General features: G+C 46.6%; 1 protein-coding gene across 8 annotated transcripts in view; it reads right to left on the minus strand.

Moving 5' to 3' along the window:
* Positions 1-519: 519 nt before the first annotated feature.
* SAMD13 (sterile alpha motif domain containing 13) overlaps positions 520-16,431 on the minus strand; it is a 53,039-nt gene continuing 37,127 nt past the window's right edge. For 7 of the 8 annotated variants that reach the window (XM_039483129.1, XM_039483126.1, XM_039483127.1 and 4 more), the window contains 2 exons: positions 14,960-15,071; positions 520-730 (listed from right to left, as the gene is read on the minus strand). In XM_039483129.1, coding sequence (XP_039339063.1) covers positions 587-730; positions 14,960-15,071 — 256 coding nt within the window. In that variant the 3' untranslated portion in view covers positions 520-586. Of the gene's footprint in view, positions 731-2,455; positions 3,974-14,959; positions 15,072-16,431 lie in introns of those variants that run through there. The other variant, XM_039483124.1, reaches the window with a different exon arrangement.

Here is a 16,431-nt window from a genome sequence, read left to right on the forward strand (position 1 = left end):
ACCTCTTAGGAAGGCCTTCTGCTATAGAAGGTGCTATGTTAATTGTACATACAGCTTTAAACATTGCAATATACCACAAATAAACCTTAATAAGGTCAAAAATAGGACCCTTTGCAAAAAGGGGTGAGTTGGCAAATCCCAATCCAGTCGCACAGTTACAAGGAGCAGTAACTTCAGTAGATATTTGACATAAATCAGAATCTACTTTTGCTTCCTCTCCTCAAATATATGTAAACTTTTAAGAGTACTTTAAGTAATTCTTGAAAATTAACCTCTTGTTTGGCTTAGAAATGAAGAACTCACTTTCTTCACTTTTTGTTCAGAATCTGACTTTATCATCTCAATGTATTCTGTTTAGGGAGCTGGAGGAGAAAATCATTATGTACCATGTGAAAATCCACACCATCCTTCTCAGTTCAGTCATAGTACAGTATATTGCCAAATCTATCCAATAGGATATATATAATTTCCATTTGGTTTAAATTCTTAAGACATATATTCTCTCTTTACAAAGTTCCATTACATGAAACCAAATTGCTTATTTATTGTTATTGGAGGCACAACAGGACCCCAATTAGACCATTCGCTATAAAGAATTGTTCTTTAGATGTTGTGTCTGTAGAGGTTTTACGTGATATTCATAGATTTTCAGAGCTGGCCCCAGTTTTAATGCAAGTCCAGTCAATACATCATTTCTTGTCATCAGTAGCAATGATTTGCCGTCAATTTCCTAGAAAAAGAATTAACAAGTAATTAAGGGAAACGTACACATCTAAAAGATTACAAAACTATTCTCAACAGACAAGAGTTTACTAAAGAGGATCATTCATGAAAACCAGAAATACTATGCTCTATTTTTTCATAAGCTGTAAACAAATGACGACATATGCTGATGGGCCGATTTTCAAAAGTGCTCACCCCCTGCAGCATCTATTGACTTCAGCACCTCTAGAAATCACACTATTTATTCAGGTGTGTAACTAGAAGCATGCACATTTGAAATTTTTTCAAGTTATTTGTTTCAAATTCACAGATGCTGGTAAATGTTTTAATTATTAGGTACAGCAGGAAGGGTGGTCTTATGGCTAATGCAGTGACCTGTGGTGCAGAAGATCTGAGTTCAAGTCTCAGCTCTGCCATAGATGGTTTTGTATGATCTTTGGCAAGTCACTTGATCTCTCTGTGCCGCAGTTCCCAGCTTTTTAAAAGAAGATAATATTTCCTTTCTCCCTTGCTTTGTCTGCCCTGTCTATTTAGAGTGTATGTCACTGTGGCGTTTTTGAAAATCCCACCCCAAAATCTGAGGCCACTTTTAAAAATTTGCCTCTAAGTGACTTCTCTAAGGTCACAGAGCCAGGAACAGAATCCACATCCCTTGTGTCCCAGTCCTGTGCTTTCATCACAAGACCATCCTTCCCCTCACAATCCTGCAGGCAGTGCTTAATTTGTGCCAAGGCTTGCCAGGGCTGGGCCCCAGCACCTTTAGGCTTGGCAATTCATAGCCCCAGCACCTCTGGGCTTGCTGCATCAGTTATGAATGTAAATAAATTGCTTGAGCCCTGGCACCTCTTTCATTACAAATTAAGCACTGACTGCAATGATACTGTGTGGCACAAAACACTGAACGCAAGCTACACCTACAAGGCTCTATACATGCATCAAAGTGTAAAGAGCAATACCTTTCTGGCATCACATGGTGTAGCTGGAGTGCTTTCTGACGTCAGCAAGTCCCAGAGAAGTTTATAGCTTTACACAGTTTGCCTACACTGTTTTATGTTCTTTTTTCCACAAAAACAACAGCATTTACTGATTTAGAATTTGTTAGCAAATAACGTAGACCCAGTTCACTCCCTATATTCATTGCTATTTGCCTATACAGTAATATAAATATACATAGCTAGTTATCAAAATGTACTGAGCTGCCAGCATTTAGGTGAAGCAAGAAAACGACCCACCAGAAATGCAATGTTATTTTGTATTTACATATTCCAGTACTACACATTTTTCCTTACTAACTGAAGTGAACAAAGAATGTCAACTTCAGAGCATATTAGCCATTCGGTTCACAATTCAGACAAAAGGAAAAACATAAGATTCATGCTAGTGTAAGTATTGATTGGCCTGAACTCTGATCATTCTTCACTTTGGACAACTATTAATGAATGCAAAGTTCACAGAGAATTCACAACAATTTTATAGACAAAATATATGCATTAATGATAGCCCAAGAATTAACTGACCAGTCTATGGCACCCACACACAATAACTTTGGAAGAACTGTTTATAAATATTTTCAATTAGGCTGCAGCAAATCAAAAGTAGATTTTGGTTGAAACTTCCCCCACAGCCTCATTACTCTGATTAATCCCTCATATGAAGCTTGTCATCATTTAATATTTCTGATAAATGTGTGTTTTCAATATCTCATTATCCAAGTATAGTAGCTGCCTCTTACCAATTGTTGAGTATGTTAACGGTCAATAATGGTGTCTACTCTTTCTTCTCCATTCATCACAATTCTCTTTGTAGTGATTTTGATGCCATTAACTATTTTGCTGGTTGTTATGACTGATTTGAAGTGGCCTTTCCCACTCTTGTTCAGTGACGTGATGGAGGATGAAGAGCAGCCCCCAACTCGCTGGGAACCAAATGAAGTAAATCCAGTCCCTGAAATAGGAGACACTCCAGCAATAGAGACAGAATATCCTTCACCACTTCTGCTTCTTCTTCCATGGAGTCCTCGCTGAATGCCAGAAATTCCATCAAGTAGATCATCCCAGAGTTTCACTGTAAAGGAGTCCATTCCTCTCAACACATCTGTGTGGGGGCTACTGAATGGGAATTCAGAATCAAAGTGACTCCCACCCCTGCCTCTCTCTCTACCTCTACCTTTCCCTCCACCTTCACCTCTACCTCTTCTGTCTTTTTCACTTATACCTCCTTCACTAGACATGTCATAGACATCCCGTTTTTTGGCATCAGATAAAATCTCATATGCCTTAGAGACTTGTATGAATTTCCTCTCTGCTGCCTCTCTGTTCTCTGGGTTTTTATCAGGGTGCACCTTCAATGCCAGTTTTCGGTATGCCTTTTTAATGTCATCTGCAGAGGCATTTCTTTGCACTCCTAGAATGTCATAATAATTCACCATCTTGTCAAGATGTCCTCAGCAGCAAAATTCAGTCTCTCTCCTCAGCAACCATTGGCAATCCAGTGAAACGCTAATTCCTCTCGGCACTCTCGCTGTCCCTCAAGTTTAATATTGTTGAGTAATATCACAATTTTTTTAAAAGGAAAACATGTTTATATTAAAGTGATTTACAAAATGTCTCTCTGTGCTCCTCCATGTTTTTGTTAAGGTATCTTCATTAGAGAGAGACATGGAAAACTAGCTATTTTCCAACCAACAGTCTGCTTTCAGGATAGCTATGAAGAGACCTTTGTTGGAGCGGGGATTGTGACATCAGAGATAAGTCAGCTAATAACCATGCTGAGGACTTCAGTTCATTTGCATACTGCAATCTCATTGCTTAAGGTGCTTTACATTGGTTATGAAGAGTCAAATTTAGCATGATTGAAATATAACCCTCTGGCTACATGACAGCCATGAATATTATTGTTGTTTCTGGTAGCTGGCACTGAAAGTTTTGCTTTCTCTGTTAAATATACAAAATCGTAACATGTGGCAAAGGGCTACATGCATCAAGTCACCCACACACACCAGCTGCATTGTCAGGACTTGTGTTTTCATCTGCTGAAGCAATGCAGGCATACTAGCAAAGCTCTTTGAATTCAGCCTTGCAATGTGTTGCAGTCTATTTTAGTGTCCTGCTCTTTGAGCCAATTGTTCAGAATGTTGATGGCTCAGATTTTCTGTCTCCGTACTTTGCATCTTCCTGCTTCTCTAATTCCCCTCTATCCTCAACTCCCTCACAGTTACAGCAACCCCGTTCCCTGCTAATTTGCTATGTTCACTTTTTTGTAGTAATTTCTTCCACTGAAATCGACTTACATCCACTGAAATCAGAGAGATATTAAGATTTAATAATACCAGCAGAAGTATAATCACCTTATAATTAACCACTTACACTAGTAGTCACAATATACAGTTTTTTAAAAAATGTCTTTTATTCATCTGAGAGAGACAAGGGGGGTGAGGTAATATCTTTTATTGGACCAACTTCTGTTGGTAGAACAGACAGGCTTTTGAGCTTCACAGAGCTCTTCCTCAGATCTTTTTCCTCATCTGTAAGACATGTTCAGGTTTTAAAGCAGCTTGGCGCCATTTATCAGTGTATTTTATGGATGAGTATCGAGAAATGTATTATACATCTCATTACAAAAAAGTGTGGACTCAGTTACTATTATGCAAAAGGTGGGATTCGAGAACAAAGCAAGCAATCACATTTTCTAACAATTCCCTAATACATATGTTGTAGCCAACCACTATACAAAAGAATGGCCCATGTGTTCCCTCTACTTAATGGAAGCAGTACAGTGGAGACCAATTTTCCATGGCAAAGTTAAGGCAAGGGGTTATGTGGGACGCTTTCCACCACAAACACACAGTCACTTTCCCCCTACAAGTGTGTGGGGCTAGGGATGTGGGGAGAGAGCCACATTATATGCATGCCTGCCCAGTCCGGCCCTCAGGCGAGTACATAAGTAGGGTGGAAAGTCCTGAGATAGCATTAACTCCTAGTGCAATTTCACAGAGGATAGCCGGGGGCAGCAGCCAATGCCAGCACAGCTAGGGATCCCTCTGTGTTGCCATAGCTGGGTTCCTGATGATAAAGATCTGAGGACCCTCAGAGATCCAGCAATTAACAGAAACACACACAGATAAATGGAACCTGAACTAGTGGTTTTCGGAGGAAAGTTGCAACAGCTGTCCTACCTTCATCATAATAAAAACAGCACTTAGCACTTCTATACTGCCTTCCATCAGGTGATCTCAGAAGCTCTGCAGATATTCTTGAGAGTCAGCCTCACAAGAGTGCAGTAAAGTTGGTAATTATTCCTGCTGCATTATTGACAAGGCAACGGAGGCACAGAGAGGGTAAGATTCTTGACTGAACTCACCCAGGCACGTCTGTCAGAGGAAAAAAAACCAGAGCCCCTGACTCCTTAGACTGTCTCTTTCTTAATCATAAAACCACCCTTCGTGGGGTGGTGGAAAGGACTCACAGGTGATGTTCTTGATGGTGTTAGAGAAGTAACAGATTCAGTCAAATCTCTTGTCTGTCCAATTCCTCATCTTTAAATGTAAAATATGCTGAACAGTTAGCAGCAGCTGTAGAAAGAGGCTCCTCGAGCCATTCCAGAGAATTACCCCAAACAAGGCTTTTTTCCACAAGAATGAGACTAAATTTAGCCACCAGGCTGCACTCATAAATCATCAGCTGGACTTCATTTCTCAGGCTTTAAGGTCAGTTAGATTAATTCAGTAGCAAGAAGCTAATTTTATTCCTTTTTGAATGCCACTTTTTTGGGGGGAGGGGAAGCCTGCATTTCATTGTAGCACTGGACAGCTCTATGCCAAATAAAGAAGGCTAGAACGGAATTTTGATAGGCTTCTTGTCTGTGAGAGGAAGAGTTTAGAGCTGCAATGTTTGAAACGCCTTATGGAGGTCCTGAAAGGATGGATGGATGGATGAGGTGAGACACAGAAGTTTTGTATCAAAGTTTAGAACCATCGCCATTAAATGACCAAAGTCTTTTAGTGCAAAGATTTCAGGTACATCAGAATGTAACAGGCAAAGAGGCAGCCTACAGGTCCTGAAATCTCTTAAATCTTTGCTAAAACATGCATGCTATAAATATATCTTTTAAGCCAAATTAAAAAGGTAGTTGCTGAATTGTATGATTTTTTAAAAATGGTATATATATATATATATATATATATATATATATATATATATATATATATATATATATATAAAGATTCCAGATTTCTATCCTCCCCTTCAAAATTGTTCTTATCAGCTGCAAAAAACATTGATTTTTATAATTTTTGAAAAATCAAGCAAAGAAAATAGGCAGAAATAGAATGTCAGGAAGAGATTATTACTATGCAGTTTTCACAGCTGTAATTTCTATCTGGCCAATATTTTGTAATTTATCAGATCCTCAACTAAATGAAATAAGCAGCTTTTAAGAAAAACATCCCCTTGAAGGATGCAGAAAATAAAAATGAAACTGTTTCCAAGTAGGTATGTTCCCATATCTTCATTATGCAGAGAAGATTTTCACAGAAGACAACATTGTTATTTGTTTGACTTTAGGTCATTGTTGTGACTTTTGTCAGCACTGAACCATGAAACAGTGACCTGTAGGAGAAAGGATCCATATTGCATTAACAGCTTACTGAGTGATCAGTCCATGGCTACCTTTTTAATTGATTCTTCTTCACTGATCCTTCCCTGTCAGATCAAGACAGCTACTGTAGAACCTTTCATCCAAGGGGGAAGTGTCACCTTTGGCTTCACTGCTTCTACTCAGATGGCAGAAATGCTGTAGGAGTAGGCTGTTCCAGCCATCACCTTGTTTCCCCTGAGATAAAAAGCATACCAGTGTCTTGTGCCTCCTCTCCAGCAGCCCAACAAGTGAAGCGCCAACATCTTTCTCAAGGCAATTACAGGACAGAAAGCCTGACTTCAGTACCGGGTAAATTGGTTGAAACTATAGTAAAGAACAGAATTGTCAGACTCACAGATGAACATCATTTGTTGGGGAAGAGTCAACATGGTTTTTGTAAAGGGAAATCATGCTGCACCAATCTACTAGAATTCTTTGAGGGTGTCAACAAACATGTGGACAAGGGGGAATCCAGTGGATATAGTGTACTTAGATTTTCAAGTATCAGAGAGGTAGCCGTGTTAGTCTGGATCTGTAAAAGCAGCAAAGAGTCCTGTGGCACCTTATAGACTAACAGACATTTTGGAGCATGAGCTTTCGTGGGTGAATACGAAGTGGGCATCTGACGAAGTGGGTATTCACCCACGAAAGCTCATGCTCCAAAACGTCTGTTAGTCTATAAGGTGCCACAGGACTCTTAGATTTTCAAGAAATCCTTTAACAAGGTCCGTCACCAAAGGCTCTAAAGCAAAGTAAGCTACCATGGGATAAGAGGGAAGATCCTCTCATGGATCAGTAACTGGTTAAAAGGTAGGAAACAAAAGATAGGAATAAATGGTCAGTTTTCAGAATGGAGCGAGATAAAGAGTAGTGTCCTCCATGGGTTGGCGCTGAGTCCAGTACTACTCAACATATTCATAAATGATCCGGACAAAAGGATAAAGAGTGAGGTGGAAACATTTGTAGAAGATACAAAACTACTCAAGATAGTTCAGTCCAAAGCAGACTGCAAAGAGCTACAAAAGGATCTCACAAAACTGGATGACTGGGCAACAAAATGGCAGATGAAATTCAATGTAGATAAATGCAAAGTAATGCACATTGGAAAGCATAATCCCAACTATACTCATACAATGATGGGGTCTAAATTTGCTGTTACCACTCAAGAAAGAGATCTTGGAGTCATTGTGAATAGTTCTCTGAAAACATCCACTCAATGTGCAGCAGCAGACAAAAAAGCAAACAGAATGTTGGGAAATTTTAAGGAAGAGATAAATAATAAGATAGAAAATACCATATTGCCTCTATATAAATCCATGGTACACCCACATCTTGAATACTGTGTGCAGATATGGTTGCCCTGCCTCAAAAAATATATATTGGACTTGGAAAAGGTTCAGAAAAGGGCAAAGAAAATTATTAGGGGTATGAGGAGAGATTAAAAAGATTGGGACTTTTCAGCTTAGAAAAGAGATAACGAATGGGTGATATGAAAGAGGTCTATAAAATCATGACTGATGTGGAGAAAGTAAATAAGGAAGTATTATTTATTTCTTCTGATAACATAAGAACTAGGCAATTAAAACAAACAAAAGGAAGTATTTCTTCACACAATGCACAGTCCACCTGCTGAACTCTTTGCCAGAGGATGCTGTGAAGGCCAAGACTATACCAGGGTTAGAAAAAGAACTAGATAAATTCATGGAGGATAGGTCCATCACCGGCTATTAACCAGGATGGGCAGAGATGGTTGTCCCTAGCCTCTGTTTGCCAGGAATGGGCGACAGGGGACGGATCACTTGATTACCTGTTCTGTTCCCTCTGTGCCACCTGACATTGGCCACTGTGGAAGACAGAATACTGGGCTAGATGGACCTTTGGTCTGACCCATTATGGCCGTTCTTATGTTCATGTAGCAGAGCAATGTGCTGTTGCTATGCAAGAAGGCCACTGTTCCCCCCACTACATTCAATTTCTCTGTGTCCTGATTACTTGTAATGACATTAATCAAAGAGCTTTTCCTCAAACCAAGAGAGCAAGACTCCCAGGCAACAAAGCAGCATGCAACTGAACTTGTGGACATAATTCTTTGAGAGCACCTTCCTTCTGAGGAATTCAGCATTTTATAAACATTAACAAACTTATCCTCCCCACACCCTTAGGAGGTAGGGAAAAGACGGTTACTCACCGTTGTAACTGTTGTTCTTCGAGATGTGTTGCTCATATCCATTCCAGTTAGGTGTGTGCGCGCCGCGTGCACGCTCATCGGAAGATTTTTACCCTAGCAACACTCAGTGGGTCGGCTGGGCACCCCCTGGAGTGGCGCCGCTATAGCGCCAGATATATACCCCTGCCGACCCGTCCGCTCCTCAGTTCCTTCTTGCCGGCTACTCCGACAGTGGGGAAGGAGGGCGGGTCTGGAATGGATATGAGCAACACATCTCGAAGAACAACAGTTACAACGGTGAGTAACCATCTTTTCTTCTTCGAGTGATTGCTCATATGCATTCCAGTTAGGTGATTCCCAAGCCTTACCTAGGCGGTGGGGTCGGAGTGAGACGTGGCAGAATGTAAGACTGCTGAGCCAAAGGCTGCATCGTCTCTGGATTGTTGCACCAATGCGTAGTGGGAAGCAAAGGTGTGAACAGAAGACCAGGTAGCCGCCCGACAGATTTCCTGGATGGGGACATGGGCCAGGAAGGCGGCAGAAGAGGCTTGTGCTCTTGTAGAGTGAGCGATGAGATGGCTAGCCTGAACCTGAGCCAGCTCGTAGCATGTCTTGATACAGGATGTCACCCAAGACGAGATCCGCTGGGAAGAGACTGGCATGCCCTTCATGTGGTCCGCTACTGCCACAAAGAGCTGGGGCAAACGCCGAAAGGGTTTCGTTCGCTCTATATAAAAAGCTAGAGCCCTACGAATGTCCAGGCTATGAAGCTGCTGTTCCTGGCGTGATGCGTGCGGTTTCGGGAAGAAAACCGGGAGGAAGATGTCCTGGTTTACATGAAAAGCGGACACCACCTTAGGGAGGAAGGAGGGGTGTGGCCGAAGCTGCACTTTGTCCTTGTGGAAGACCGTATACGGCGGGTCAGCCATTAGGGCGCGAAGCTCAGAGACTTGCCTCGCCGAAGTTATAGCGACGAGGAAGGCCGTTTTCCAGGACAAATATAGAGGAGACCCATAAGCTTGGCTAAGACCAAGTTTAAATCCCAGGTAGGGGTTGGACGCCGTACCTGTGGGTACAATCGTTCTAGCCCCTTAAGGAAGCGGGAAACCATCTGATTAGAAAAAATAGAACGTCCCCCTACGCTGGGCCTGAAGGCCGAATTGGCCGCCAGGTGCACCTTCAAGGAGGAGACCGCGAGGCCTTGCTCCTTGAGGGACCAGAGGTAGTCCAATATCTTTGGAATAGACACCAGGAGAGGATTGAGGTCGCTGTGAGCGCACCATAGGGCGAAAAGCTTCCACTTGGCGAGGTAAGTCGACCGAGTGGAAGGTTTCCTGCTCCCTAGCAGCACCTGCTGTACTGCAGCAGAACAGTTGCGCTCCGCTTGGGTCAACCACGCAGGAGCCAAGCTGTGAGGTGAAGGGACTGCAGGTCCGGGTGGTGAAGCCTGCCGAAGTCCTGCATTATGAGAGCCGGCCATAATGGGAGGGGAATGGGATCTGCCACTGAGAGGTCGAACAGCAGGGTGTACCAGTGCTGTCTCGGCCACGCCGGAGCAATGAGAATAAGGTGGGCCCTGTCCCTCCGGAGCTTGAGCAGCACTCTGTGTATGAGGGGGAACGGAGGGAAGGCATACAACAGGTGACTCGTCCACGGGAGCAGAAATGCGTCTGAAAGGGAGCGCTGAGAGTGTCCCTGGTAAGAGCAGAACGAGTGGCATTTCCTGTTCTCCTTGGAGGCAAAGAGGTCTATTTGGGGAAAGCCCCACCTCTGGAAAACTGTGTGAATGACATCAGGACGAATCGACCACTTGTGAGATAGGAATGACCTGCTGAGATGGTCTGCCAGTGTGTTCTGTACTCCCGGGAGAAACGATGCCACTAAATGTATGGAGTGGGCTATGCAGAAGTCCCACAGTTGCATTGCTTCCTTGCAAAGCAGGGGGGAGCGCGCCCCTCCCTGCTTGTTTATGTAGAACACCGTTGTCGTGATGTCTGTGAAGACGGACACGCAGCATCCTTGGAGATGGGTTCAAAATGTCTGGCACGCCAGGCGAACCGCTCTCAGTTCCCTGACATTGATATGCAAGGCCAGCTCGTGGGGTGACCAGCGGCCCTGAGTGTGTAGACTGTCGAGGTGCGCACCCCACCCCAAGGCCGAGGCGTCTGTGGTCAGCGCAATGGAGGGTTGGGGAGGGTGGAACGGGACTCCGGCACACACTACCACTGGGTCTAACCACCAGTTGAGGGAGTCGAGGGCTGATCCCAGGATCGTGACCACCGTGTCTATAGTGTCCCTGTGCGGGCGGTATACGGATGCGAGCCATGTTTGAAAAGTTTGAAGCCGGAGCTTCGCATACAGGGTCACGAAAATGCACGAGGCCATGTGGCCTAGCAGGCTGAGGCAGGTGCGCACCGACGTTGTCGGGAAGTTGGAAGCTTCGAATCATCGAAGCCATGGTCTGGAACCGAGGCAGAGGGAGGCAGGCTCTGGCAAGATTGGAGTCCAGGACCGCGCCGATGAATTCTATCCTCTGCGTTGGAGTCAAGGTAGACTTCTTGGTGTTGATCATAAGGCCTAGCCTGTGAAAGAGGCCTGTGACCACAGACATGTGCTGCGACACCTGCTGTTGGGACGTCCCACGGACCAGCCAGTCGTCGAGATACGGGTAGACGTGTATCCGACGATGGCGGAGGGCTGCAGCCACCACCGCCATGCACTTGGTGAAGACCCTCGGTGCCGTAGAGAGGCCGAAGGGGAGCACCGTGAACTGGTAGTGCTGGTGATTGACGACAAAACGAAGGTAGCGTCGATGAGGAGGGTAAATGACGATATGGAAGTACGCGTCCTTCATATCAAGGGCGGCATACCAGTCTCCCGGATCCAGGGAGGGGATAATGGTCCCCAGGGTCACCATGCGAAACTTGAGCTTCACCAGGAATCTGTTGAGCTCTCAGAGATCTAGGATTGGACGCAGACCTCCCTTCACCTTAGGGATTAGGAAATAGCGGGAGTAAAAACCCGTGCCCCTCATGCCTTCTGGCACCTCCCCTATGGCACCCAAACTCAACAGAGTCTCGACCTCTTGCAGGAGGAATTGCTCATGAGAGGGGTCCCTGAAGAGGGACGGGTAGGGTGGGTGGGAGAGAGGGGGCGAAATAAACTGGAGGTGGTAACCCGTTTCCACCGTGCGAAGTACCCAGCTGTTGGATGTTATCTGGGACCAAGCCAGGAGGAAATGGGAGGAGAGACGGTTGGAAAAAAATGGGGAAGGATCCGGTAACGAAACTGATGGACCGTCCTCGGGCGTCCCATCAAATGTTCTGCTTCGACCCCGAAGCAGGTTCCGAGGGCGGTTGGAGTTGGTTCCCCTGGTTGCCCGAATGTCTGCGCCGATTCACCCTGCCACGGCGCCTGGTGTCTGGTCGCAGCCTGGGCTGATTGTAGGGGCGGTACGGCTGGGGCCAGAAGGACCTCCGTTGGGTCACCAGGGTGTGCATACCCAAGGAGCGCATCGTAATGCGATTGTCCTTGAGGCTCTGCAGCCTTGGGTCAGTCGTCTCCGAGAAGAGACCTTGACCATCGATAGGCAGATCGTGAATTGTCTGTTGTAATTCAGGTGGGAGAGTCAAGGCTTGGAGCCACGAAATGCGCCTCATAGTTATACCAGAGGCCAAGGTTCTGGCCGCCGAGTCCAAGGAGGCCTGGAGGGCCGATCTGGACGCTTTCTTACCCTCCTCCAAGAGGGCCGTGAACTCCGGATGGGAGTCCTGTGGCAGAAGCTCGGTGAACTTAGCTATAGACACCAATGTATTAAAGGTGTATCTACTTAAAAGGGCCTGCTGATTGGCCACTCTCAAATGAAGGCCGCCGGCCGAGTAGACCTTGCGGCCTAAAAGGTCCGTACGCCTCACCTCTTTTGACTTAGGCGCCGGTGCCTGCTGGCCATGCCGTTCCCGCTCGTTGACTGACTGGACTACCAGCGAGCAGGGAGCAGGGTGAGTGTACAGATACTCATAGCCCTTTGACGGGACCACGTACTTTCTTTCCACTCCCCGAGCAGTCGGAGGGATGGAGGCCGGTGACTGCCATATGGTATCTGCATTGCGCTGAATAGTGTGGATAAACGGCAGGGCCACCCGAAGGGGCGCATCCGCCGTTAATATGTCCATGACCGGGTCCTCGACTTCCGCCACCTCCTCAACCGGCAGGTTCATATTCTGGGCTACCCGCCTCAACAAGTCCTGATGTGCCCGAAGGTCAACAGGAGGAGGGCCCGAGGAGGATGTTCCTGCAACTGCCTCATCAGGAGAGGAGGAGGACAGGCCCGGTACCAGAGGGTCCTGTGGAGGCTCAGAGAGCGGCTGAGGAGCCTCTACAGCAAGAGGAGGCTCAGGTTCCTCGGATGCCAGTGGCACCTCTTCCACATCAGTGGGAGGAGGCCTGCTAACAGTGGCTTCCGGAGCTCGATGGTTGGAGGGCCTGGAGCGTTGAGTCGCAAATGGGGCACCTTGCGCCTCGTGGTACGCCCACGGGGTCCAGAAAGCCCATTGAGGAGGGCCTTGGTCCTGGCCTGGAGGCTCGGTCTGCTGGTGAGCAGCACTGTCGGCGTGGGAGGAGACGGATGCTTGTCTCGAAGGCCAAGGCGGTGCCGAGAGGCTGTGCGACGGTGCCGCCGATCCAGCTGTTCTGTCCCTGGACGGTACCGGGGAGCGGTGCCGGTCTTGTCGGTGCCGGGAGCGAGATCGGGACCATCTACCGTGCCGGTGCCGGGAGGTCGACCGGGATCTCGAGTCTCGATGGTGAGAACGGCTGCGGGACGAGCGGTACCGAGAGCGGTACCGAGAGCCGGACCGGTGCTGATATCGCCTGTCCAGTGATCGGGATCAGGAGCATCTCCACGAGTACGACCGGTACCGCGATGGAGAGTGGTACCAGGACTGCAAGCGGTGCCGAGATCAAGACCGGCGTGAGCGGGAACGTCTCCAAGACCGAGATCTGGAGTGACGTTTGTCCTGCTGATCAGGGGAAGGAGGCCTCATTATAGCCGGCTTGCCCACTGATTTGACAACCCGCACTGGCGGCGCCGGGGGTTGAGGTTGCGTTGGCTCCGTCAACGCAATCAGCTCTCTTGCCGTCGAAAAGGTCTCTGGCGTTGATGGGAGAGCGAGCTCGACCGCGGTGTGCACCGGGGAGCAAGGTGGAACTGGACTCGACGGCTCTTGCGGTGCCGGAGTCAACGGTGCAGCGCTAGGAGCTTACGCTTGTGGTGCCAAAGGTGGTGGTGCCGGCGCAGGTGCCGAAGGTTGGCTTTCAGGCCTAGACGTAGAGTCCTTTTTGGACGAGGCCGGTGCTGCCTTGCGTTTCCCCGAAGGGGAAAGGGAACGGTGCCGGGGAGCCGGTGCCGGCTGATGTCGGTGCCGGGCGTCGGTACTGGATTGAGCTGGTGCCAAAGGCACGCTCCTCACCGAAGCTGACCGCAGGGCGGTCGGTGCCGGCGCCACAGGGCTAAGTGCCGACTCCATTAGGAGCTGCTTTAAGTGAAAGTCCCGCTCCTTTTTTGTTCTAGGCTTGAAGGACTTGCAAATGCAGCAGTTATCGGGAAGGTGAGACTCTCCTAAGCACCTCAGGCAAGATTCGTGATGGTCTCCAACCGGCATCGGCTTCTGGCAGGCCGAGCAAGGCTTAAACCCTGGTGCCTTGGGCATGAGCCCGCACCGGGTCGGGGGAAAAAGAAGGGGCTAGCCCCCCAATTTCCCCGTAAACTATACACTAACTACCACTAAAACTAATAAACTAAATCTAACTATACTAAAAGTTGAACTATATACAACAACTAGGTAGAAAACAAGCGAGAAGCTAGGGTTGTGGAGGACAGCAGTGCCGCACTCCACTGTTCCAATGACCATCACGGGCAGTAAGAAGGAACTGAGGAGCGGACGGGTCGGCAGGGGTATATAACTGCCGCTATAGCGGCGCCACTCCAGGGGGCGCCCAGCCGACCCACCGAGTGTTGCTCGGGTAAAAATCTTCCGACGAACGTGCACGCTGCGTGCGCACACCTATCTGGAATGGATATGAGCAATCACTCGAAGAAGTAGTACTATTCCCATTTTACATATGGTGAAGCTTAGGCACAGAGCGTGTAAGTGACTTTCCTGAGATCACACAGAAAGGGCTGTGACCAAGCCAGGCCTAGAGCTCAGATTCTTCAGCTCCCAGTCTAATGCTTAGATCACAAGAGCAGCCTTCCTCCAGCTACAGTGCATGTCCTGTAAAATGAGGATATTGTTTAAAGCTAATAATCCCAGTGGTTGCCACCCAGAATGTTCCCTTTCTAGGAGACTGACCATGCCCTAACCTTTGTACAACCAGCCCGTATAATGAAAATGTGAGGAGTCAAAGGGCAGTGACAGTCAATCCAATCCCATTTACCTGTTCTTGAAAAGCATTGGCTTGTTCTTCAAATCCTGCTGTTCTGAAGTAATTTACGACATCAGCGACAGCCCAGTCAGCAGGATCAGGAGGTCTCCCATTCTCTACTGAACTACAAAATGCAAATTTAGACAGGCAATCACTATGTGTGTGCACACTGTATGCTGCTTGTGTGTGTGCAACCCATGTACTCTTTCCCCGAGGGGAAGGCATCCTCCAGGACCCTCTTAAAGAAATGACAGTCACTCACATTCTTCCCCACTTCAAAGACCCAGTGTCAAGGACACCAGAGAAAGGCGGGACACCTCTCCCTTGAGAATACATTAACGCTAGTCCTCACATTGGCCAGACGGGGTCAATAGAGACTCCTCCTCATGCAGGGGCTGAACACGCTGCCTTCACAGCTCTCCCCAGCCCCCTACTGCCCTCGGAGCACAAGACGTACCAAGTTTGGGATTGAACACCAGTCTCCCAAGACTTGGGCTGCTATTTGTTTTCTCCTACCAGACTCTGTTCAGATGACTTCAGTATTTTCCAATGTGCATATCCCCAATGGACTATATACATAAACTCTCTTATGAATCAGGGATGCATCTGCACCGTTAAGCACTCTACGTGCTCCCATTATCCAAGTCTTTCAACGTTGCCTTTAAGATTTAACAAATCTATGGATTTTCTAATCAGCTAAGAATCCTTGAAAACATCTGTTAAACACAGTCAGAATTGATTCCTTTCTGTGGCTGACCTCAGCCAATTGATTTCAGCAGCATCAGAAACAACAAATCATTCAGAATGTTACCCATTAGTTATTAATTCAGAGTGATTCCAGGCAGCATTGCTTATCCCTAACCTACCTTCTTATCTCAGAGAACCTTTTTGGCTCTGCACGTTGTTAATAAAACCTGCACATAACTAGCTTGACTCTGGCTTTCATCCAGTAATTTAAGGACATGAACAGTCACTCACAGGAAACACCTGCTTTTATAAAATGCTTCTACAGTTACAGCTTTCAATGTACAAAAGAAGTTCAGCCACAGATATTTTCCATTTTAACTGTGCCATCCCTGTCAATGGTTCAGTTGTAGCATCAATGAGGAAATAACAAGAACTAATTTATATATATATATATTTCTGAAATCAGGCAAAACACTTCCATGGTCTCAAATGATTAAAGGGGTTCCCAAGAGAGAAACAGAGCCACAGCCAAAGGTCTTTATAATACATATTTTGAATATGAATATAAATAATCAGAAGCCAAAATTCAGCCTTTAGATACGTTGCCCAAGATTTCATTGTAACCACTGGGATTTGCATGCATGTGTCCCAGGTCAGAAATCTGGCCCAGAGACTTACTGCTCTAGCTTCCTTTAGTTTGAACATGAAAGACAAGGCCATTTACAGTATCTTTCATCTTTGGGTAGTCTTTAGCCCTGGAGTCTAATCCCAGGTGCACAGCACATACATGCATATCT

The sequence above is a fragment of the Mauremys reevesii genome, linkage group 8, assembly GCF_016161935.1.
Source record: "Mauremys reevesii isolate NIE-2019 linkage group 8, ASM1616193v1, whole genome shotgun sequence".
NCBI lineage: Eukaryota > Metazoa > Chordata > Testudines > Geoemydidae > Mauremys > Mauremys reevesii.